Source organism: Heterodontus francisci, chromosome 17, assembly GCF_036365525.1.
Source record: "Heterodontus francisci isolate sHetFra1 chromosome 17, sHetFra1.hap1, whole genome shotgun sequence".
NCBI lineage: Eukaryota > Metazoa > Chordata > Chondrichthyes > Heterodontiformes > Heterodontidae > Heterodontus > Heterodontus francisci.
The window spans coordinates 81,389,934-81,413,104 of record NC_090387.1 but is presented as its reverse complement, the minus strand read 5'-3'; the positions used below and the strand labels follow the sequence as shown (position 1 = coordinate 81,413,104).

The window sequence follows — 23,171 nt, the reverse complement described above, 5'->3', positions numbered from 1 at the left end:
TTCACACTCCCGGGTTCAGAGAACACACAGTGTTCACACTCCTGAGTTCAGAGAACACACAGTGTTCACACTCCTGAGTTCAGAATACACAGTGTTCACACTCCTGGTTCAGAATGCACAGTGTTCACACTCCTGGTTCAGAATGCACAGTGTTCACATTCCCGAGTTCAGAGAATACACAGTGTTCACACTCCTGGTTCAGAATACACAGTGTTCACACTCCTGGTTCAGAATGCACAGTGTTCACACTCCTGGTTCAGAATGCACAGTGTTCACACTCCTGAGTTCAGAGAATACACAGTGTTCACACTCCTGAGTTCAGAGAAGACAAAGCGTTCAAACTCTGAATTCAGAGAACACACAGTGTTCACACTCCAGAATTCAGAGAACACATTGTGCTCACACTCCGGGTTCAGTGAAAACAGGGTGTTCACACTCAAAGAACAAGAACAAAGAACAAAGAACAGTGCAGCACAGGAACAGGCCATTCGGCCCTCCAAGCCTGCGCCGATCTTGATGCCTGTCTAAACTAAAACCTTCTGCACTTCCGAGGTCCGTATCCCTCTATTCCCATCCTATTCATGTATTTGTCAAGATGCCTCTTAAACGTCGCTATCGTACCTGCTTCCACCACCTCCCCCGGCAGCAAGTTCCAGACACTCACCACCCTCTGTGTAAAGAACTTGCCTCGCACATCCCCTCTAAACTTTGCCCCTCTCACCTTAAACCTATGTCCCCTAGTAACTGACTCTTCCACCCTGGGAAAAAGCTTCTGACTATCCACTCTGTCCATGCCGCTCATAACTTTGTAAACCTCTATCATGTCGCCCCTCCACCTCCGTCGTTCCAGTGAAAACAATCCGAGTTTATCTAACCTCTCCTCATAGCTAATGCCCTCCAGACCAGGCAACATCCTGGTAAACCTCTTCTGTACCCTCTCCAAAGCCTCCACGTCCTTCTGGTAGTGTGGCAACCAGAATTGTACACAATATTCTAAGTGTGGCCTAACTAAGGTTCTGTACAGCTGCAGCATGACTTGCCGATTTTCATACTCTATGCCCCGACCGATGAAGGCAAGCACGCCGTATGCCTTCTTGACTACCTTATCCACCTGCGTTGCCACGTTCAGTGACCTGTGGACCTGTACGCCCAGATCTCTCTGCCTGTCAATACTCCTAAGGCTTCTGCCATTTACTGTATACTTCCCACCTGCATTAGATCTTCCAAAATGCATTACCTCACATTTGTCCGGATTAAACTCCATCTGCCATTTCTCCGCCCAAGTCTCTAACTGATCTATATCCTGCTGTATCCTCTGACAAGCCTCATCACTATCCGCAACTCCACCAACCTTTGTGTCGTCCGCAAACTTACTAATCAGACCAACTACATTATCCTCCAAATCATTTATATATACTACAAAGAGCAAAGGTCCCAGCACTGATCCCTGCGGAACACCACTAGTCACATCCCTCCATTCAGAAAAGCACCCATCCACTGTTACCCTCTGTCTTCTATGACAGGTTAGGGAACGCACAGTGTTCACAGTCTTAGTTCAGAACACACACTGTTCACACTCCTAGTTCAGAATTCACTGCGTTCACACTACCGCGTTCAGAGAACAGACAGTGCTCACACTCTGGGTTCAGTGAACACAAGGTGTTCACAGTCCCGAGTTCAGGGAACACACAGTGTTCACATTCCCCACTTCAGTGAAGACAAAGTGTTTACCATCCTGAGCTCAGTGAACAAACAGTGTTCACACTCCCTATTGCAGAACACACAGTGTTCACACTCCCGAGTTCAGAGAATTCACAGTATTCACATTCCCAAGTTCAGAGAACACAGCATTCCCACTCCTGAGTTCAGAGAACACACAGCATTCACATTCCCAAGTTCAGAGAACACACAGCATTCCCACTCCCGAGTTCAGAGAAAGCAGCTTTCACACTCCCGAGTTCAGAGAACACAGCTTTCACATTCCCGAGTTCAGGGAGCACACAGTGTTACACTCCTGAGATCAGGAAAAACAGTGTTCACAGTCCAGAGAACACAGTGTTCAAATTCCCCACTTCAGCGAACACACAGTGTTTACCCTAACGAGCTGAGGGAACAAACTGTTCACACTCCTGAATACAGAACACAGTGTTCAAACTCCCAATTTCAGAGAATTCTCAGTGTTCACATTCTCGAGTTCAGTGAACACACTGTGTTCACACTCCTGAGTTCAGAGAACACAAAGCGTTCACACTCTGAATTCAGTGAATACACAGTGTTCATACTCCAGAGGTTAGAGAACACACTGTGTTCACACTCCGGGTTCAGTGAACACATGGTATTCACACTCCCGGGGTTAGGGAACACATAGTGTTCACAATCCGTGTTTCAGAACACACTGCATTCACACTCCTGAGTTCAGAGAACACGAAGCGTTCAAACTTTGAATTCAGTGAAAACACAGTGTTTACCCTCCCGAGGTGAGAGAACAGTGTTCACACTTCCGAATACAGAACACACAGTGTTCACACTCCTGAGTTCAGAGAAAAACACAGTGTTCACATTCCCCACTTCAGTTAACACACAGTGTTTACCCTCCCGACATCAGGGAACAAACAGTGTTCACACTCCCGAATACAGAACACACATTGTTCACACTCCCGAGTTCAAAGAGTTCACAGTGTTGACACTCTCGAGTTCATTCAACACACAGCGTTAACACTCCTGAGTTCAGAGAACAGCAAGCATTCACACTCCTGGGTTCTGGAAACACACTGTGTTCACACTCCTGGGTTCTGGAAACACACTGTGTTCACACTCCTGGGTTCAGTGAACACACGGTGTTCACACTCCCAAGGTTAGAGAACACACAGAGTTTACACCCCCGTGTTCGGTGAACACACAGAGTTCACACTCCTGAATTCAGAGAACACACAGCGTGCTCACTCCAGAGTTCAGAGAACACACAGTACTCACCCTCCGGAGTTCAGAGAACACACAGTGCTCACCCTCCAGGTTAAGTGAACACACGATGTTCACAGTCCCGATGTTAGAGAACACACAGTGTTCACACTCCCGAGTTCAGAGAATACACACTGTTCACACTTCTGGTTCAGAATGCACAGTGTTCACACTCCTGAGTTCAGAGAATACACAGTGTTCACACTCCTGAGTTCAGAGAATACACATTGTTCACACTCCCGAGTTCAGAGAACACACTGTGTTCACACTCCTGGTTCAGAATGCACAGTGTTCACACTCCCGGGTTCAGAGAACACACAGTGTTCACACTCCTGAGTTCAGAGAACACACAGTGTTCACACTCCTGAGTTCAGAATACACAGTGTTCACACTCCTGGTTCAGAATGCACAGTGTTCACACTCCTGGTTCAGAATGCACAGTGTTCACATTCCCGAGTTCAGAGAACACACAGTGTTCACACTCCTGGTTCAGAATACACAGTGTTCACACTCCTGGTTCAGAATGCACAGTGTTCACACTCCCGAGTTCAGATAACACACAGTGTTCACACTCCTGAGTTCTGGAAACACACTGTGTTCACACTCCTGGGTTCTGGAAACACACTGTGTTCACACTCCTGGGTTCTGGAAACACACTGTGTTCACACTCTCGGGTTCTGGAAACACACAGTGGTCACACTCCCTTGTTCAGTGAACACACAGCGTTAAGACTCCAATGTTCAGAGAATACACAGTGTTCACAGTCCCGAGTTCAGAAAACACACAGCGTTACACGCCCAAGTTCAGGAAACACAGTGTTCACAGTCCTGAGTTCAGAGAACACAGAGTGTTTACACTCCAGAGTTCAGAACACACAGTGTTCACAATCCTGAATTCAGAGAACACCCAGTGTTCACACACCCAAGGTAGGGAGCACACAGTGTTCACACTCTGAGTTCAGAACACAAAGTGTTCACACTCCCTGTTCAGAGAACACAGCTTTCACACTCCCGAGTTCAGCTCACACTCCCTGTTCAGAGAATACAGAGTGCCCACACTCCGAGTTCAAAGATCGCACTGGATTCACACTCCCGAGATCAGTGAACACACAGTGCTCACACTCCCGAGTTCAGGAAACACACAGTGTTCACAATCCTGGGTTCAGAACACTGCGTTTTCACACTCCAGAGTTCAGAGAACACGCAGCGTTCATACTCCCGAGTTCAGAGATCACTGTGTTCACACTCTCGAGTTCTCAGAACACAGTGTTCTCTCTCCCGAGTTCAGAGAAAATGCAGTGTTCACTCTCCCGAGTTCAGGAAACACACAGCGTTCACATTCCTGAATTCAAGAAACACAGAGTGTTCACACTACCGAGTTCAAAGAACACAGCGCTCACACTCCCAAGTTCAGAGAACACAGTATTCACACCCCCGAGTTCAGAGAACACACAATTTTCACACTCCCGCGTTCAATGAACACACAGCGTTCACACTCCCACCCTCAGTGAACACACTGTACTTAATCTCCCGAGTTCAGAGAACACACAGTGTTCATATTCCAGCATTCAGTCAACACACAGTACTCACAATGTCGAGTTCAGTGAACACACACTGTTTACACTACCGAGGTTAGAGAACACACAGTGTTCAAACACCTGAGTTCAGAGAACACACAGTGTTCACACTCCAGAGTTCAGAGAACAAAACACTGACACTCACTAAATCAGAGAACATGGCGTTCACACTCCCGAGTTCAGAGAACACACAGTGTTCACAACCTGAGTTCAGAACACATGGTGCTCTCACTCCTGAGTTTAGAGAACACACAGCATTCACACTGCCGCGTTCAGAGAACATACACAATTCATATTCCCAGGTTTAGAGAACACACACTGTTTACACTACCGAGGTTAGAGAACACACAGTGTTCACACTCCCGAGTTCAGAGAACACACAGCGTTCACACTCTCGCGGTCAGTCAACACACATCGTTCATGCTTCCGAGTTCAGAGAACACACAGTGTTCACACTCCCGAGTTCAGACAACACACAGTGTTCACACTCTCGAGTTCAGGAAAAACACCGTGTTCACATTCCTGAGGTTAGAGAACATACAACATTCACACTCCCGAGTTTAGAGAACATGCAGCGTTCACATTTCGGAGTTCAGAAAAGACACAGTCTTCACACTCCCGAGTTCAGAGAGTGCAGCATTCACACTCACTAATTCAGAGAACACAGAGCTCACACTCTCACGTGCAGTCAACACACAGTGTTCACAATCTCGAGTTCAGTGAACACAAAGTGTTCACACTGCTGCGTTCCGAGAACATAAACTATTCACATTCCCGGGTTCAGTGAACACACACTGTTTACACTACCGAGGCTAGTGAACACACAGTGTTCACCCACCCGAGTTCAGAGAACACACAGTGTTCACCCACCCGAGTTCAGAGAACACACAGTGTTCACCCACCCGAGTTCAGAGAACAAACAGTGTTCACACTCCTGATTTCAGAGAACACACTGTGTTCACACTCATGCGTTCAGTGAACACACAGCGTTCACACTCCCGAGTTCGGGAAGCACACAGCGTTCGCACTCACGAGTTCCGAGAACGCACGGTGTTCACAATCCCGAGTTCAGGAAACACTCAGTGCTCACAGTCCCGAGTTCAGAGAACACACAGTGCTCACACTCCCGAGTTCAGAGAACACAGCATTCACACTCATTAATTCAGAGAACACAGCGTTCACATTCCCGAGTTCAGAGAATACTGCGCTCACACTCCCGAGTTCAGAGAACGCACAGTGTTCACAATCCCGAGTTCAGGAAACACTCAGTGCTCACACTCCCGAGGTTAGAGAACACACAGCATTCACACTGCTGCGTTCAGAGAACATGCACTATTCACATTCCGGAGTTCAGAGAACACACACTGTTTTACACTACCGAGGTTAGAGAACACACAGTGTGAGCACTGACGCGGTCAGTGAACACACAGCGTTCACACACCCGAGTTCAGTGAACACACAGTGTCCACCCACCTGAGTTCAGAGAACACATCGTGTTCAAATTCCCAAGGTTCGAGAACTCACAATGTTCACACTCCAGGGCTCAGAGAACAGACAGTGTTTGCACTCCCGAGTTCAGAGAACACACAACTTTCATACTCCGGTGTTCAATGAACACACAGTGTCCGTGCCCCCAACTTCAGTGAACACACCGCGCTGAAACTCCTGAGTTCAGAGAACACGCAGAGATCACACTCCCGCATTCAGTCAACACACAGTGTTCACTATGTCGGGTTTAGTGAACGCACAGTGTTCAAATGCCCATGTTCAGAGAACACACAGTGTTCACACTGACGCATTCACAGAACATACACTATTCTCATTCCAGAGTGCAGAGAACACACACTGTTTACACTACCGAGTTTAGAGAACACACAGTGTTCACACACCAGCATTCAGTGAACACACAGTGTTTACACTACCGAGTTCAAAGAGCACAATGTTCATACTCAGAGTTCAGGAAGCACACAGCGTTCACACTCGCGAGTTCCGAGAACGCACAGTGTTCACAATTCCGAGTTCAGGAAACACTCAGTGTTCACAGTCCCGAGTTCAGAGAACACAGTGTTCACACTCCCAAGTTCCGAGAACGCACAGTGTTCACAAACTGAGTTCAGAACACACAGTGTTCACACTCCCCAGGTTAGAGAACCCACAGCGTTCACACTGCCGCGTTCAGAGAACATGCACACTCACACATTCCGGAGTTCAGAGAACACACACTGTTTACACTACCGAGGTTAGAGAACACACAGTGTTCACACTCACACGTGCAGTGAACACACAGCATTCACATTCCCGAGTTCAGAGAACACACCGTGTTCACACTCTCGAGTTCAGTGAACACACAGTGTTCACCCACCTGCGTTCAGAGAAAACATCGTGTTCACATTCCCAAGGTTCGAGAACTCACAGTGTTCACACTCCATGTTCAGTTAACACACTGTGCTCGCAATCCCGTTTTCAGTGAACATATCGCATTCACACTCCCGAGTTTAGGAAACACAGAGTCTTCACACCCCCGAGTTCAGAGAACACAGTGTTCACACTCCCACATTCAGTCAACACACAGTGTTCACATTCCTGAGTTCAGAGAACACACACTGTTTGCACTACCGACATTCAGTAAAAACACAGTGATCACACTCCCGAGTTCAGAGAACACACAGAGTTCACAGTGCTGAGTTCAGGAAATACATAGCTCTGACAATGTTCACACTCCCGAGTTCAGTGAACACACAGCATTCACACTCCCGAGTTCATGAAACACAGACTCTTCACACTCCCTAGTCAGAGAACACAGCATTCACACTCACTAATTCAGAGAACACAATGTTCACACTCCGAGTTCAGTGAACACACAGCATTCACACTCACTAATTCAGAGAACACAATGTTCACATTCCCGAGTTCAGAGAACACAGTGTTCACACTCAGAGTTCAGTGAACACACAGCATTCACACCCCCGAGTTCAGAGAATGTGCCGCAGTCACACTCTTGATTTCAGAGAAAGCATAACACTCTCACTACAGATTTCAAAGAACGTGCAGTGCTGATACCACTGAGATCCGATAGGAAGGGGTGAGGGATGGAGTGAGGGAGGGATTTCAACCTGAGGAGGAGAATTTAAAATTGAGGTGTTGCTAGATTGGGAATCAATGTAGCTCAGCAAACACAGGGTGACAGGACAGCGGGACTGCTGAGTGTTGGGAAATATACAGCAAACTTTGAGATGGCTCAAATTCTTTGAGGTGTGTAAAGATGGGAAGGTGACCTGGCAACTAACACATAAGTGCAATGTAATGCATGTTAGTAGGAATACAGAATACACTCTCATTTTTTAAGGAGAACAACCCTAATTTCCCTAGTCTCTCCATGTAACTGAAGTCTTTCATTTTCGGTACCATTCCAGTAAATTTCTGCACCCGAATTGGCCAGAGTGCCCCAGCTGATGCCTAACCCAGTGTTTATGAAGGATTAGAGTAACTTTCTTGCCTTTGTACCTTGTGCTTCTATTAATAAAGCCAAGGATCCTGTAAGCCTTTTAACAGCCCTTTCAACATATCCTGCCATCTTCAGAGACTAGTTTACACACACTTGCAGGTCTCGTTTTCCAGTGCCCCTTTGAAAATTGTACCATTGAGTTTATATTGCCTCTCCTCATTCTTCCTATATCCAGTCCACACGGAGTTCTTGATCTACTTCCACACGCCGCGGCCCCACCCCACCCCGATTTCTTGTTACTTCCCCCGATTTCCTGACTTTCTTCCACCAAGCCCCCAATTTCCTGTCTCCCGCTCCTGACCTTCTCCCTTTAACAGTGAGTTCATGACCTCTGTTGCGTTGTTGGGTTTGTATTAGTAGCATTATTGGACGTTCTAGAGAAAGTCCACTCTCCGCAAGCCACGTAAGCTAGCATCCTTCATGCTGCTATACCTTCTTCTTCTCGAGCCTATCATATCTAACTTTTACATCATCGCTCGTACAGTGAGAGCGGTCTCTCTTACTGTCTTCAGTATTAACCCTTTATATCCTTATACAACAACCTTCTCCCCACGTTCAAAGTTCCCGACCTTTTCCCTCCCCCTCCTGGAGATCCTGAACTTCCCCCTCCTCCTCCCGGAGTTCCTGACCTTCCCCCTCCTCCTCCCGGAGTTTCTGACCTTCCCCCTCCTCCTCCCGGAGTTCCTGACCTTCCCCCTCCTACTGCCGGAGTTCCTGAACTTTCCCCTCCTCCTCCCAGAGATCTTGACCTTCCCCCTCCTCCTCCCGGAGTTCCTGACCTTCCCTCTCCTCCTCCCAGAGTTCCTGACCTTTCCCCTCCTCCTCCTGGAGTTCCTTCCCTGCCCGCTCCTCCTCCCAGAGTTTCTGACCTTCCCCCTCCTCCTCCTGGAGTTCCTGACCTTCCCTCTCCTCCTCCCAGAGTTCCTGACCTTCCCCCTCCTCCTCCCGGAGTTCCTGACCTTCCCCCTCCTCCTCCCAGAGTTCCTGACCTCCCCTGCCTCCTCCTGGACTTCCTGAACTTCCCCCTTCCCGGAGTTCCTGACCTTCCCCCTCCTCCTCCTGGAGTTCCTGACCTTCCCTCTCCTCCTCCCAGAGTTCCTGACCTTCCCCCTCCTCCTCCCGGAGTTCCTGACCTTCCCTCTCCTCCTCCTGGAGTTCCTTCCCTGCCCCCTCCTCCTCCCAGAGTTCCTGACCTTCCCCCTCCTCCTCCCAGAGTTCCTGACCTCCCCTGCCTCCTCCTGGACTTCCTGAACTTCCCCCTTCCCGGAGTTCCTGACTTTCCCACTCCTCCTCCCGGAGTTCCTGACCTTCTTTACCTCCACCCCGCCCCCAAGTTTCTATCTTTCTTCCCCCCCTTCGAGATTCTAACCTTCTTCCCTCCCTCACTGCCTCCTTCCTCCCGGAGTTCCTGACCATCTTTTCCTCTGCTCCAAGTTTCTGACCTTCTCCAGCCAAAAACAGCTGGGAGGAAACATGGTTTAGGCTGCAGACTCTCGATAGGCACTTGCAAATCCACATATGATGTGTGCATGCGTGGCTCCAGTGGGGTGGGACGGTTTTCAGGCTCGACCCCATAATGGGAGTGCGTGCACAGAAGGATGGCTGATACACCTTGCAAGTAATCACTCTGTTTGCCATTTACACCTCTGATAAATCCATTATCTGCTTCTACTTTTCCCATTACTCTTTTGCCTTCCACCATCATTCCTTTTGTTATTTACTGCATTCCAAGCTGTCACAGACCTTCCCTTTTGTTCTTTCCTCCCCTTCACAATTCCCCTGCCTCTGTACTTGCTTAAACTAACTAGCTTTCTAACTTTTCCCAGTTTTGATGAAAGGTCACTGACCTGAAAGGACAGCTTCTCTCTCTCACAGATGTTATCAGACCAGCTGAGTATTTCCAGCACTTTCTGTTTTTATTTCAGATTTCCAGCATCTGCAGTATTTTGCCTTTGATTTGGCCAATAGTTACCCAAATTCATTCTCTCTCTCTCTTTATATTTAGGAATCGTATTGGCTGTTCACCAGTCCTCTGGCACTATTCTTTTCTGGATAAATTTTTATTTGTGTGTAATCGTGCCTCTTCTATCTCTTCCCTAACTTTATTTAATATGTGTGGAGGCAATCCACCTGGACTGGGGTTTAATCTTCTCTAAGTTAGATTAGTTTATCAATTATCTTCCCCCTTTCTATCTTAAATGTCTTTATATCTTTTTTGATAATTTCTTCCAACATCCTCCTTGCGGGGAGGTTTGCAGTACTACTCGGGAGTGTTTAAACTAGTCTGGCAGGGGGGTGGGACCCAAAATGGTAGTCTCTCCAATGAGATAGTTGAGATAGTTAAAGCAAGCAAGTCCAGTAGGTAGTCCGGGCAGGGGCAGGACAGGGAGCGTGGAAGGTCTGGTAGGCTAAACTGCATTTACTTCAATGCAAGAAGCCTTACAGGTAAGGCAGATGAACTCAGAGCATGGATCGATACATGGGATTGTGAAATTATAGCTATTACGGAAATGTGGTTGAGGGATGGGCAGGACTGGCAGCTCTCAATGTTCCGGGGTACCACTGCTTCCAGCGTGACAGAGGTGGAAGTAAGAGAGGAGGGGGAGTTGCACTATTGATTAAGGAGGACATCACGGCAGTACTTAGAGAGGATATCCCGGGGGGAATGTCCAGCGAGGCCATATGGGTAGAACTTAGAAATAAGAAAGGGGTGTTCACTTTGATGGGATTATACTATAGGCCCCCCAATAGTCAGAGGGAATTGGAGGAGCATATATGTAGTGAAATCACAGATAGGTGTAGGAATTATAGAGTTGTAATAGCAGGTGATTTTAACTTCCCTAATATTGATTGGGACTGCCTTAGTGCTAAGGGATCAGATGGGGAAGAATTTGTTAAGTGTGTCCAGGATAGTTTTCTGAAGCAGTATGTGGATGGCCCTACTAGAGAAGGGGCTACACTCGATCTCCTCTTAGGAAATGAGGATGCGCAGGTGGTTGATGTGTCAGTGGGGGAGCAGTTTGGGACCAGTGACCATAAACTCTATCAGCTTCAAGATAGTTATGGAAAAGGATAGGACCGGTCCTCAGGCTGAAATCCTAAATTGGGGGAAGGCTAATTTCGATGGCATCAGACAAGAACTCTCAAAAGTTGAATGGGAGAGGCTGTTTACAGGTAAAGGGATGTCTGGGAAGTGGGAAGCTTTTAAAAGTGAGTTAGGAAGAGTTCAGGGCCGGCATGTTCCTGTTAGATGGAAGGGCAATGCTGGAAAGTTTAGGGAACTTTGGTTGACGAGGGATATTGAGGGTTTGGTCAGGACAAAGAAGGAGGCATATGACAGGTATAGGCAGCTGGGATCAAGTGAGTCCCTCGAGAAGTATAGGGGATGTAGGAGTACACTTAAGAAGGAAATTAGGAGGGCGAAAAGGGGCCATGAGATTTTCCTGGCAGATAAGATAAAGGAGAATCCTAAAAGATTCTATAAGTATATTAAGAGTAAAAGGATAGCTAGGGAGAGAGTAGGTCCCCTTAAGAATCAGTGTGGTAATCTATGTGTGGAGCCACGGGAAATGGGCGTGGTCTTAAATGAATACTTCTCGTCTGTATTTACCGTGGAGAAGGTCATGGAAGCTAGTGAGTTCAAGGGAGGGAACAGCGATATCCTGGAGCATATCAACACTACAAAGGAGGAGGTATTGGAGGTTTTAAAGCGCATTAAGGTGGATAAATCCCCAGGGCCTGACCAGGTGATTCCTAGGATGCTATGGGAAGCAAGGGAAGAGATCGCTGGGGCCCTGGCAGAGATTTTTGTATCGTCATTAGCCACGGTTGAGGTACCGGAAGACTGGAGGATAGCTAATGTTGTGCCTTTATTTAAGAAGGGCAGCAAGGATAAACCAGAGAACTACAGGCTGGTGAGCCTTACATCAGTGGTGGGAAAGTTATTGGAAGGGATTCTGAGAGACAGGATTTATATGCATTTGGAAAGGCAAGGTCTGATTAGGGATAGTCAGCATGGCTTTGTGCGTGGGAAATCATGTCTCACGGTTTTGATTGAGTTTTTCGAGGAGGTGACCAAGAGGATCGACGAGGGCAGGGCAATGGATGTTGTCTACATGGACTTTAGCAAGGCGTTTGACAAGGTCCCGCATGGTAGGCTGGTCCAGAAGGTTCCAACACATGGGATCCAGGGTGAGCTAGCCAATTGGATACAAAATTGGCTTGGTGATAGGAGGCAGAGGGTGGTAGTGGAGGGTTGTTTTACAGATTGGAGGCCGGTGACCAGTGGTGTGCCGCAGGGATCTGTGCTGGGCCCTCTGTTGTTTGTCATATATATTAATGACTTGGATGTGAATGTAGGGGGCATGATTAGTAAGTTTGCAGATGACACCAAAATTGGTGGTATAGTGGACAGTGAAGAAGGTTGTCTAAAGTTACAACAGGATATAGATAAACTGGGAAAGTGGGCAAGGGATTGGCAAATGGAATTTAATGCAGACAAGTGCGAAATGATGCATTTTGGGAAATTAAACCAGGGCAGGACATATACAGTGAATGGCAGGGCCCTGGGGAGTGTTGTTGAGCAGAGAGACCTTGGGGTGCAAGGCCTGAATGTGGCAACACAGGTAGACAGGGTGGTGAAGAAGGCCTATGGCATGTTTGCCTTCATCGGCCGAGGCATTGAGTACAAGAGTTGGGACATCATTTTACAGTTGTACATAACGTTGGTTAGGCCGCATTTGGAGTACTGTGTGCAGTTCTGGTCGCCGCACTACAGGAAAGATGTGATTAAGCCAGAGAGGGTGCTGAAAAGATTCACAAGGATGTTGCCTGGTTTGGAGGGCTTGAGTTATAAAGAGAGATTGGATAGGCTGGGTCTGTTTTCCCTGGAGCGAAGGAGGCTGAGAGGGGACATGATAGAGGTATATAAAATTATGAGAGGCATAGATAGGGTAGATAGCCAGAGTCTGTTTACCATGGTAGGGGTGACTAAAACTAGAGGGCATAGATTTAAGGTGAGAGGGAGGAGGTATAAAGGGGATCAAAGGGGTAAATTTTTCACACAAAGAATAGTGGGTATCTGGAATGAGCTGCCAGAGGAGGTGGTGGAGGCAGGAACAGTCACGACATTTACGAGGCATCTGGACAGGTATTTGAATGAGCAAGGCATAGAGGGATATGGAATTAATGCAGGCAGGTGGGATTAGTATAGATAGGCATTATGGTCGGCATGGACGCGGTGGGCCGAAGGGCCTGTTTCTATACTGTACGACTGTATAATTCTATCATGCCCACCATGTTAGTCTCCCTGGTAAATACAGAGGCAAAGTAATTATTTAATATTTTTCATTTTGCCATCATGACCTGTGAGTTTATTGTGTGTTTTCCTCAGTGGGCCTATCCTGAGCCTAATGTTTCTTTTGTTATTTATGTGTCTGTAGCATATTTTTCTATTACTTTTTATATTCCTTGGCAATTAATTTTTCTAGTTTCACTTTGCCTCTACTTGTTGTTGCAACTTGATTTCTGATCTTTTTGGATTTCCATTTGTCATCCCCTCTTTTCTTGTCTGTGTGCTTAGTGTATGCCTTTTTCTTCAGTTTCAATCTTGTCCTTATTTCTTTATTCATCCATGGTGTGTCATTACTGGCTAGTTTGTTCTTGCGTTTTCGTGGGATATATTTCTCTGGGGCTCTGATGATCACTGTTTTAAATGTTTCTCACTGCTGTTCAGTTTCTATGTTTGTCAGTGAATATTTTCAGTAAATTGGTATATAAGGATTCCTGGCCTGCTCCAGTAACAGCAGAAAGGCCTCCATATTGCTTTCTAAATTGAAATACTGCATGATCTAGAAGAATGATGCAAATGGAATGTTAAGGGTTAAGGGTGAAGATGGGCAAAGAGAATTATTGAGAAAAATGCAAACATCTCATGATTTTAGCAGTGATTTGGGCCATAGTCAAAAAGTGTTACTTAGCAACCCCATTGGCCAGTCAGCAGGAGTTCCAGTTCAATAGCTCAACAGTTACTAAAATATTGCACCTTACAGCAAAACAAAGATTCGAAAATTCATGGACACTGACCTGCTTCGGGCCATTCCTCCAGAAATACATCGAACCCTATAATGATGTCAACTCTTCATAGTGGTGGGGTTATCCTTCCTGACCTTGCAGTCTTGTGAACATTAAGCAGCTAACTCCATTATGAGCTGTGGTCTTTCATGAAGCTAAAACTAATGACAGCAATATGACAGAATGCCCTGATGTCAAAAAGCAGCAAATCAAACATGGAGTCTGACACGGGAGCTCAGTCTGGATTCTGAATACAGGATTCTCAAACAAAAGCTCAAAAAAACCTACCTTTGCAACCCTTCAAAAGCATCTCCTTCTCAGAGACGTCTGGCACACTCGCAGATATATTAACTTCTGTCTCACAAACCAAAAACAACTTCCAACTAAAACATTTCTGGCCAACGCACAAATCAAGCATTAACAACCTGATAGTCCCCTCAGAAGTACTGTACACACATGCTATGCATTTCAGAAAAAGAAAACAAAAATAATGAAGTGTTGTACCACTTAATTAAAGAAAGCAGCTCCAGGTTATAATTAAGGAAAAACTGGGAAGCTCCAATAATTTCACACAAGTACCAGTGAAAGTACAATCTTTATATCAGTGCAGCAAATAAACACAAAGACCGTAGAGAGTGAAGATGTTAATAATTGTAATAAATAACAAATTCATATTGCACATTTAACCCATAAAGAGGGCAATTCTAATCCCCCCAAAACAGGTGGGTTTGGGTCGGGTGGGAAATTAGAATTTAAAAAATTTAAAACAGGACCCAACCTGTCGCGTTCCTACCCACTTCCAGTTTTAACCGAGGCGGGACGAGGGGGGAGTGGGGAGAGGGTAGCCGACCAACCTGGTCTCAGGTGGTCTTCCCAAACTTCTATCCATGATTTTCCTTTCTGATCTACCCTATCTGACCTTTCCGATCTCTCTGACCTTTCTGATCTCTCTGACCTTTCCGATCTCTCTGACCTTTCCGATCTCTCTGACCTTTCCGATCTCTCTGACCTTTCTGATCTCTCCACTCTGGCCTTTCCAATCACCACATCTCCAGTTATTCCCATCTCCCCCTTCACCTTCTCTCCGGTCATTCCTATCTGCCTGCCCCTCCTCTGGTCTTTCCCCATCTCCCCACCTTCACTGGTCTTTCCCCACCTTGCCGCCAACCCTCCTCAGCCTTTACCATCTCCCCAGCAACACCCCCGGCTTTTCAGACTTACCCATCTGCCTCTGCCCACCTGGTCTCTGAGATCTCTCCCTCTCTCCATCACCTCCTCTCTGCACCCCAACTCGGCATACTAGCACAGGCATTCCTGCCAAGCAGTCTGCCAGCCTGTCATTCTGGCTCACTGCCCGGTGGGAAACAAATTAAAAAACAAATCCAAACACTTTGTGGAAACTCCTACCCCTTGTCCAAGATCAAGCCTTGGTAAATATCAGGGCCAAAATATCCCACAACACTTTTCAATGAAGGAACGGGCTCTGAGATATGGAGGGAGAGGTTGGTCAAACAATGGATTTTCAGAAGGTTTATAGAGGGAGTGAGAGAAGTGGAGAGACGGAGAAGGTTAGAAGGGGAATTTCTTGGGCTGGAGCTGATTTGGTGGCTGGATACTGTGCCACCAATGGTGGGATGCAGGGAGAGTTTGATGCACAAAAGGACAGGTTTGAAGGACCAAAGTGTACAGGCAGGGAGATAAAGAGGGGGATAAATAAACCACTCGTCAGCTGTGGCTCAGTGATAAAACTCTCACCTCTAAGTCAGAATGAAATTTGAGTGCATAATCCATGCTCACACTGGAGTGCAGTGTTGAGGGAGTGCTGCATTGTCTGAGGTGCCATCTTTTGGATGAGATGTTATACCATCTGCCCTCTTAGGTGGGCATAAAAGATCCAATATTTGTTCCTTAACCGACACCAAATCAGATTATTTGGCCATTTATCACATTGTTTGCGGGATCTTGCTGTGCACAAAATGGCTGCTATGCCTCCTTCAATTGAAAGTATTTCAATGGCTGTAAAGCACTTTGGGACATCTGGAGGTTGTGAAAGGTGAGTTTTTCTGCTGTCTTTTTTTTATAAGGCTGGGTTGCAGAGTAAAACATTTTTTTTTAACTGTACTTTAAACCTACCTCTAACTAATTGGCAGAAATTGTGTGCAACGAGACTTTTTATGCAGATTCCAGTCTTAGTGGGACTGCATTTCGAAGGGAGATGACATGAAAGAGACAGAGGGCTAGATTTTCAAATGCCGGAGGGGTCGGGACCATGTGAGGACATAATTTAAAAATCGTAGTCCCGAACGGTGTCTCCAGGACAGACCATAATTTTTAGTGAGGGTGAAAGGGGAGAAAACAGGGAACCCGTTTGCCTCCAATTAATGGACCATTAAGCTCCGAGAGTAGCCTGTTAAGGAGCTGGGAGGTCGGGACTGAAATTTTCAATTTGGATTCTGGCCACCCTGAATAGTCTGGTGCACGTTAATGCACAGCTCTTGAGTTCAAAGCGGAACGAAGAGAAACCTTTTTTTTTTCTAAGGAGCTGCCTGCTCTCTTCGGCAAGGCAGCGGTATGCCACATCCTGGCTGCAGTCTGCCTTTGCCACTCGTGCTCTGCAGGCAGATCCCTCCTCCTGGAGACACTTGGCCGTGTAATGAGTTATTTTATGTTGTCTGATGCAACATAAATGAGATGTGTGGAGTCCAGTTATGCCGAAGATCTCAGACAGGTTTCTTACAGCTAAACTATTATACTGTACAAAGCTAACTATTTACAGAACCTTCCTCTAGGTGTTACAGTTGCAGAGTGACTCTGGCTTTGAGTCACATGACTGTGTCCTGGTACTGAGCTTATTAGCATACTGAGATCTTAAAGGGACATCACTCTTAAGGCAATCAGACAACATCTCCTTTCTTTACAAAGTTAAGTCTCGTAAGCTAAAGGTAAAAATACATAAACTCAGACAACATCAAAATTAGTTACACGGAATATAGATTACAAAATTCATAAATATGGAGGCTCAAAAGACCATATATTGTCTCGGTGATTTGACAGCTCTTGCTCAGGAAATTTGCATCTCATCTGTTGCTGTTCTTTCTGAAGTTTCTCCTTCTCTGCATTCAGTTTCTGTTGCTCTGCCTTCAACCTGCTAACATACTCTGTCACTTTTCTCAGGATGACCACCTTTGAGGCCTTGCCATTCTTGGAAAGTTCTGGCACCTCATCTCAATGAACCAAAAGACAATGTTTCAATTCATTCCTCCTCTCCCTCCTCAGGACATTGCATGTCCGTCGCCTCTCCTCATCCTCCGCATCTGAAGGTGTTCATCTCAAAGTCGAGGACTTGTTGAGGAAGGAGTACTTGGCCTTATGGAGGTACCTGTTCTGGCTCATTGTGGTGCTGGCAGTTCTATATAGAGCAGAAGTGAAGACGTGGCATAGTTGTGCTGTTCCTGGGTTTCCAGACTGCACTGTTTGATGCTGGTCAGAGTCTGCAAGCGAGTTCCAGTCCTTGAAGATTTCCCCTTGGCAATGCTTTCATGGATAGTTATGATGTCGAGGTCCTTACACGCTGGTAGTCCTGCCACTGCTGGTCCACTCGTGTCTACTAGGTAGAACGTTTATGGTTTTCATGCTGACTTGTCATAGCTGCACTGCATTGTTAGTGTTCCACTGCAAGGGATGGGTGATCCATTATATGCAGATAACTTGGCAGTTGTCAGTTGTATCATTGACTTCCAACGACTCCAGTACATATCTTTGAGGATTCAGACTGGTAGGATAGTTTCACTAGTGCTGGTGTTAATCGCGATCTTGAGTGTATGTTTGCCAGCTTTCTTTGGGTACATGATGTTAATAGCGGTGAAAGCTTCTAGTTGACTGACTTCATCAAAGTTATGTGCCAGATTCACAATGTGGAATGCCTGTTTGTCTTCTGTCCGAGAACGACTCCTCACTGAATGTTGTCTCAGGTCTGTTTTGCTGTGGACTTTGTGTATTGGCTTGCGTTTACGCAGGTCTCTGGTGCTCTCCTTGCTGCTGTTGCCCTGTTGCTGTGCCTGTCGTCTGTTTGTCTATGTCCTGCCATGACTTCTGGCCACGTCTTTGGAGCCAGATTTCTTGCCTGGTGGGCCCAGTGTCCTTTTGCACAGGTCTCAAAATGCAGGACAACTTCGCCGTGAGTGGAACCAACCACAATTCCCACACAGCTTGCTTGTTCTTTTCAACCTGGTTACCGTGCCGATACTTTTGGCTGCACCTAGTGCTTGCAGGAGCTGTTGTCCAGCTACAATGGCTTCATATTTCCTTCCATCTTCCAGCAGGGCATCAATGCTGTGACCTTCCTTTTTCCCCCAAGAGGTCTTTCTGGAACGCTTCAAAAGGTGTTGAGACAATCACTTCGGTCCAACAGCACAGTTTCCGAGAAATCACATTTGTTGCCCTTACCACAGCACCTACTGACAAACTGATCTATTGATTCCTGTGGCTGTTGCCTGTAGGACATCAATTCCGGGTGGTGAATTCTAAAATTCACTCGTAGTCGCAGCTGATCTTCTAGCACATTCCATATCTCTGCGAGATCTTTCTGGTCCTTGTCAGATAGACAGCACAACCAATGGATCAGATCTAAGCTCTGCAGTCCTGCCACATCCAGTCGTGAATGGTGGTGGACAATTAAACAACAAGGAATAGGGAGAGAGAGGAGTTGAACACGTGGCTGCAGGGATGGTTTAGGAGGGAGGGTTTTGGTTTCCTGGATAATTGGGGCTCTTTCTGGGGTAGGTGGGACCTCTACAAACAGGATGGTCTTCACCTGAACCAGAGGGGTACCAATATCCTGGGGGGGAGATTTGTTAGTGCTCTTCGGGGGGGTTTAAACTAAATCAGCAGGGGAATGGGAACCTAAATTGCAGTGCCAGTGTACAGGCTGTTGAGAGTAGTGAGGTAGGGGATAAGGTTACAGGGACGCAAGAGGGCACTGGCAAGCAAGAACTTGGTTTAAAGTGTGTCTACTTCAACGCCAGGAGCATCCGGAATAAGGTGGGTGAGCTTGCAGCATGGGTTGGTACCTGGGATCCTGATGTTGTGGCCATTTCGGAGACATGGGTAGAGCAGGGGCAGGAATGGATGTTGCAGGTTCCGGGATTTAGATGTTTCAGAAAGAACAGAGAAGAGGGTAAAAGAGGGGGGGGTGTGGCATTGTTAATCAAGGAAAATATTACAGCGGCAGAAAGGACGTTTGAGGACTCGTCTACTGAGGTAGTATGGGCCGAGGTTAGAAACAGGAGAGGAGAGGTCACCCTGTTGGGAGTTTTCTATAGACCTCCGAATAGTTCCAGAGATGTAGAGGAAAGGATAGCGAAGATGATTCTCGACAGGAGCGAGAGTAACAGGGTAGTGGTTATGGGGGACTTTAACTTTCCAAATATTGACTGGAAATACTATAGTTCGAGTACTTTAGATGGGTCTGTTTTTGTCCAGTGTGTGCAGGAGGGTTTTCTGACACAGTATGTGGACAGGCCAACCAGGGGCGATGCCACATTGGATTTGGTACTGGGTAATGAACCCGGCCAGGTGTTCGATTTAGATGTAGGTGAGCACTTTGGCGATAGTGATCACAATTCGGTTAGGTTTACCTTAGCGATGGGCAGGGACAGGTATATACCGCAGGGCAAGAATTATAGCTGGGGGAAAGGAAATTATGACGCGATTAGGCAAGATTTAGGATGTGTAGGATGGGGAAGGAAACTGCAGGGGATGGGCACAAACGAAATGTGGAGCTTATTCAAGGAGCAGCTAATGCGTGTCCTTGATAAGTATGTACCTGTCAGGCAGGGAGAAAGTTGTCGAGCAAGGGAGCCGTGGTTTACTCAAGAAGTTGAAGCGCTTGTCAAGAGGAAGAGGGCGGCTTATGTTAGGATGAGACGTGAAGGCTCAGTTAGGGCGCTTGAGAGTTACAAGCTAGCCAGGAAGGATCTAAAGGGAGGGCTAAGAAGAGCAAGGAGAGGACACGAGAAGTCATTGGCGGATAGGATCAAAGAAAACCCTAAGGCTTTCCATAGGTATATCAGGAATAAACGAATGATAAGAGTTAGAACAGGGCCAATCAAGGATAGTAGTGGGAAGTTGTGTGCGGAATCAGAGGAGATAGGGGAAGCGTTAAATGAATATTTTTCGTCAGTATTTACAGTAGAGAAAGAAAATGTTGCCGAGGAGAATACTGAGATTCAGGCTACTAGGCTAGATGGGATTGAGATTCACAAGGAGGAGGTGTTAGCAATTTTGGAAAGAGTGAAAATAGATAAGTCCCCTGGGCCAGATGGGATTTATCCTAGGATTCTCTGGGAAGCCAGGGAGGAGATTGCAGAGCCGTTGTTGTTGATCTTCAAGTCGTCATTGTCGACAGGAGTAGTGCCGGAGGACTGGAGGATAGCAAATGTTGTCCCCTTGTTCAAGAAGGGGAGTAGAGACAGCCCTGGTAATTATAGACCTGTGAGCCTTACTTCGGTTGTGGGTAAAATGTTGGAAAAGGTTATAAGAGACAGGATTTATAATCATCTTGAAAAGAATAAGTTCATTTGCGATAGTCAGCACGGTTTTGTGAAAGGTAGGTCGTGCCTCACAAACCTTATTGAGTTTTTCGAGAAGGTGACCAAACAGGTGGATGAGGGTAAAGCCGTGGATGTGGTGTATATGGATTTCAGTAAGGCGTTTGATAAGGTTCCCCACGGTAGGCTATTGCAGAAAATACGCAAGTATGGGGTTGAAGGTGATTTAGAGCTTTGGATCAGAAATTGGCTAGCTGAAAGAAGACAGAGGGTGGTGGTTGATGGCAAATGTTCATCCTGGAGTTTAGTTACTAGTGGTGTACCGCAAGGTTCTGTTTTGGGGCCACTGCTGTTTGTCATTTTTATAAACGACCTGGATGAGGGTGTAGAAGGGTGGGTTAGTAAATTTGCGGATGACACGAAGGTCGGTGGAGTTGTGGATAGTGTCGAAGGGTGTTGTAGGGTACAGAGGGACATAGATAGGCTGCAGAGCTGGGCTGAGAGATGGCAAATGGAGTTTAATGCGGAGAAGTGTGAGGTGATTCACTTTGGAAGGAGTAACAGCAATGCAGAGTACTGGGCTAATGGGAAGATTCTTGGTAGTGTAGATGAGCAGAGAGATCTTGGTATCCAGGTACATAAATCCCTGAAAGTTGCTACCCAGGTTAATAGGGCTGTTAAGAAGGCATATGGTGTGTTAGCCTTTATTAGTAGGGGGATCGAGTTTCAGAGCCACGGGGTCATGATGCAGCTGTACAAAACTCTGGTGAGGCCGCACCTGGAGTATTGCGTGCAGTTCTGGTCACCGCATTATAGGAAGGATGTCGAAGCTTTGGAAAGGGTGCAGAGGAGATTTACTAGGATGTTGCCTGGTATGGAAGGAAGGTCTTACGAGGAAAGGCTGAGGGACTTGGGGTTGTTTTCGTTAGAGAGAAGGAGGAGGAGAGGTGACTTAATAGAGACATACAAGATAATCAGAGGGTTAGATAGGGTGGATAGTGAGAGTCTTTTTCCTCGGATGAGGATGGCAAACACGAGGGGACATAGCTTTAAGTTGAGGGGTGAAAGATATAGGACAGATGTCAGAGGTAGTTTCTTTACGCAGAGAGTAGTAGGGGCGTGGAACGCCCTGCCTGCAACAGTAGTAGACTCGCCAACTTTAAGGGCATTTAAGTGGTCATTGGATAGACATATGGATGTAAATGGAATAGTGTAGGTCAGATGATCGGCGCAACATCGAGGGCCGAAGGGCCTGTACTGCGCTGTAATATTCTAATTCTAACTAACTGGAGGAGGTGGCTCCACAAATATCCCCATCCTCAATGATGGGGGAGCCCAGCACATCAGTGTGAAAGATAAGGCTGAAGCATTTGCATCCATCTTCAACCAGAGGTGCTAACAGGATGATCCATCTTGACCTCCTCCTGAAGTCCCCAGCATCACAGATGCCAGTCTTCAGCCAATTCGATTCACTCCACCTGATATCAAGCAAAGGCTATTTGTCCTGACAACATTCTGGCAATAGTACTGAAGACCTGTGCTCCAGAACTAGCCGTGCCCCTACCCAAGCTATTCCAGTACAGCTACAACACTGGCATCTACCCTGCAATGTGGAAAATTGTCCAGGTATGTCTTGTGCACAAAAAGCAGGACAGATCCAACCCGGCCAATTACCGCCCTATCAGCCTACTCCCGATCATCAGTAAAGTGATGGAGGGGTCATCGACAGTGCTGTTAAGTGGCACTTGATCAGCAGTAACCTGCACACTGCCGCTCTGTTTGGGTTCCGCCAGAGCCATTCAGCTCCTGACCTCATTACATCCTTGGTCCAAACATGGAGAAAAGAGCTGAACTCAAGAGGTGAGGTGAGAGTGACTGCACTTGATATCAAGGCAGCATTTGACTGAGTATGGCATCAAGGAGGACTAGCAAAGCTGAAGTCAATGGGAATTGGGGAAAGCTCTCCACTAGTTGGAGTCATATCTAGCACAAAGGAAGATGGTTGTGGTAGCGTAACCAGTGATGCCCATATCCTTCAAATTAATAAAAAAAAGTCCAGAGGTGTTGATTCTGTATAATCCCTCATTTCCAACTGCAATGAGTATTCTTACAGCCTGTTTTTCTGGTTCTACAATTATTTGATCTGTGAAGAATAACTGCATTCTTTGTTTGAATATCTAAGGCTTTCCAATTCATGCTGGGAAATTTGGTATCCATATTTATGTTGTTCTTTTGCTTTAAAACTTGCTTTAAGACTTGTTTCCCTTTTAAGAGACTCTATGTTATTTATCGCTGCTTTGATTGACAGGAGCAGGTGTTTGCTAGTGCCTGTGTGTTTATCTTGCTTCCAGCACTTAAGCCTGTTCTGTTTGCACAGCTGCTCACTAGCTGTTAGAGTTTATGTTCTTCACACTCAAGTGGTTTTAATGTTTTCTTTTACTGTAGCTTAGTGAATGGAAGCTCTTGTTCATGCTCAGGTAGTTTAATTTTTTTTTATCTTTGTCTGCATGGA

The 23,171-nt window shown here is 46.5% G+C and overlaps 1 protein-coding gene across 3 annotated transcripts in view; it reads right to left on the bottom strand.

The window, feature by feature from the left end:
- LOC137379093 (RNA-binding Raly-like protein) overlaps window positions 1-23,171 on the bottom strand; it is an 831,538-nt gene that overhangs the window by 552,257 nt on the left and 256,110 nt on the right. The window contains exon 1 of one of the 3 annotated variants that reach the window (XM_068049757.1): window positions 14,124-14,204. The exons of the other annotated variants lie outside the window; for them this stretch is intronic. Coding sequence (XP_067905858.1) covers window positions 14,124-14,137 — 14 coding nt within the window. The 5' untranslated portion in view covers window positions 14,138-14,204. Of the gene's footprint in view, window positions 1-14,123; window positions 14,205-23,171 lie in introns of those variants that run through there. 3 annotated transcript variants of the gene reach the window in all.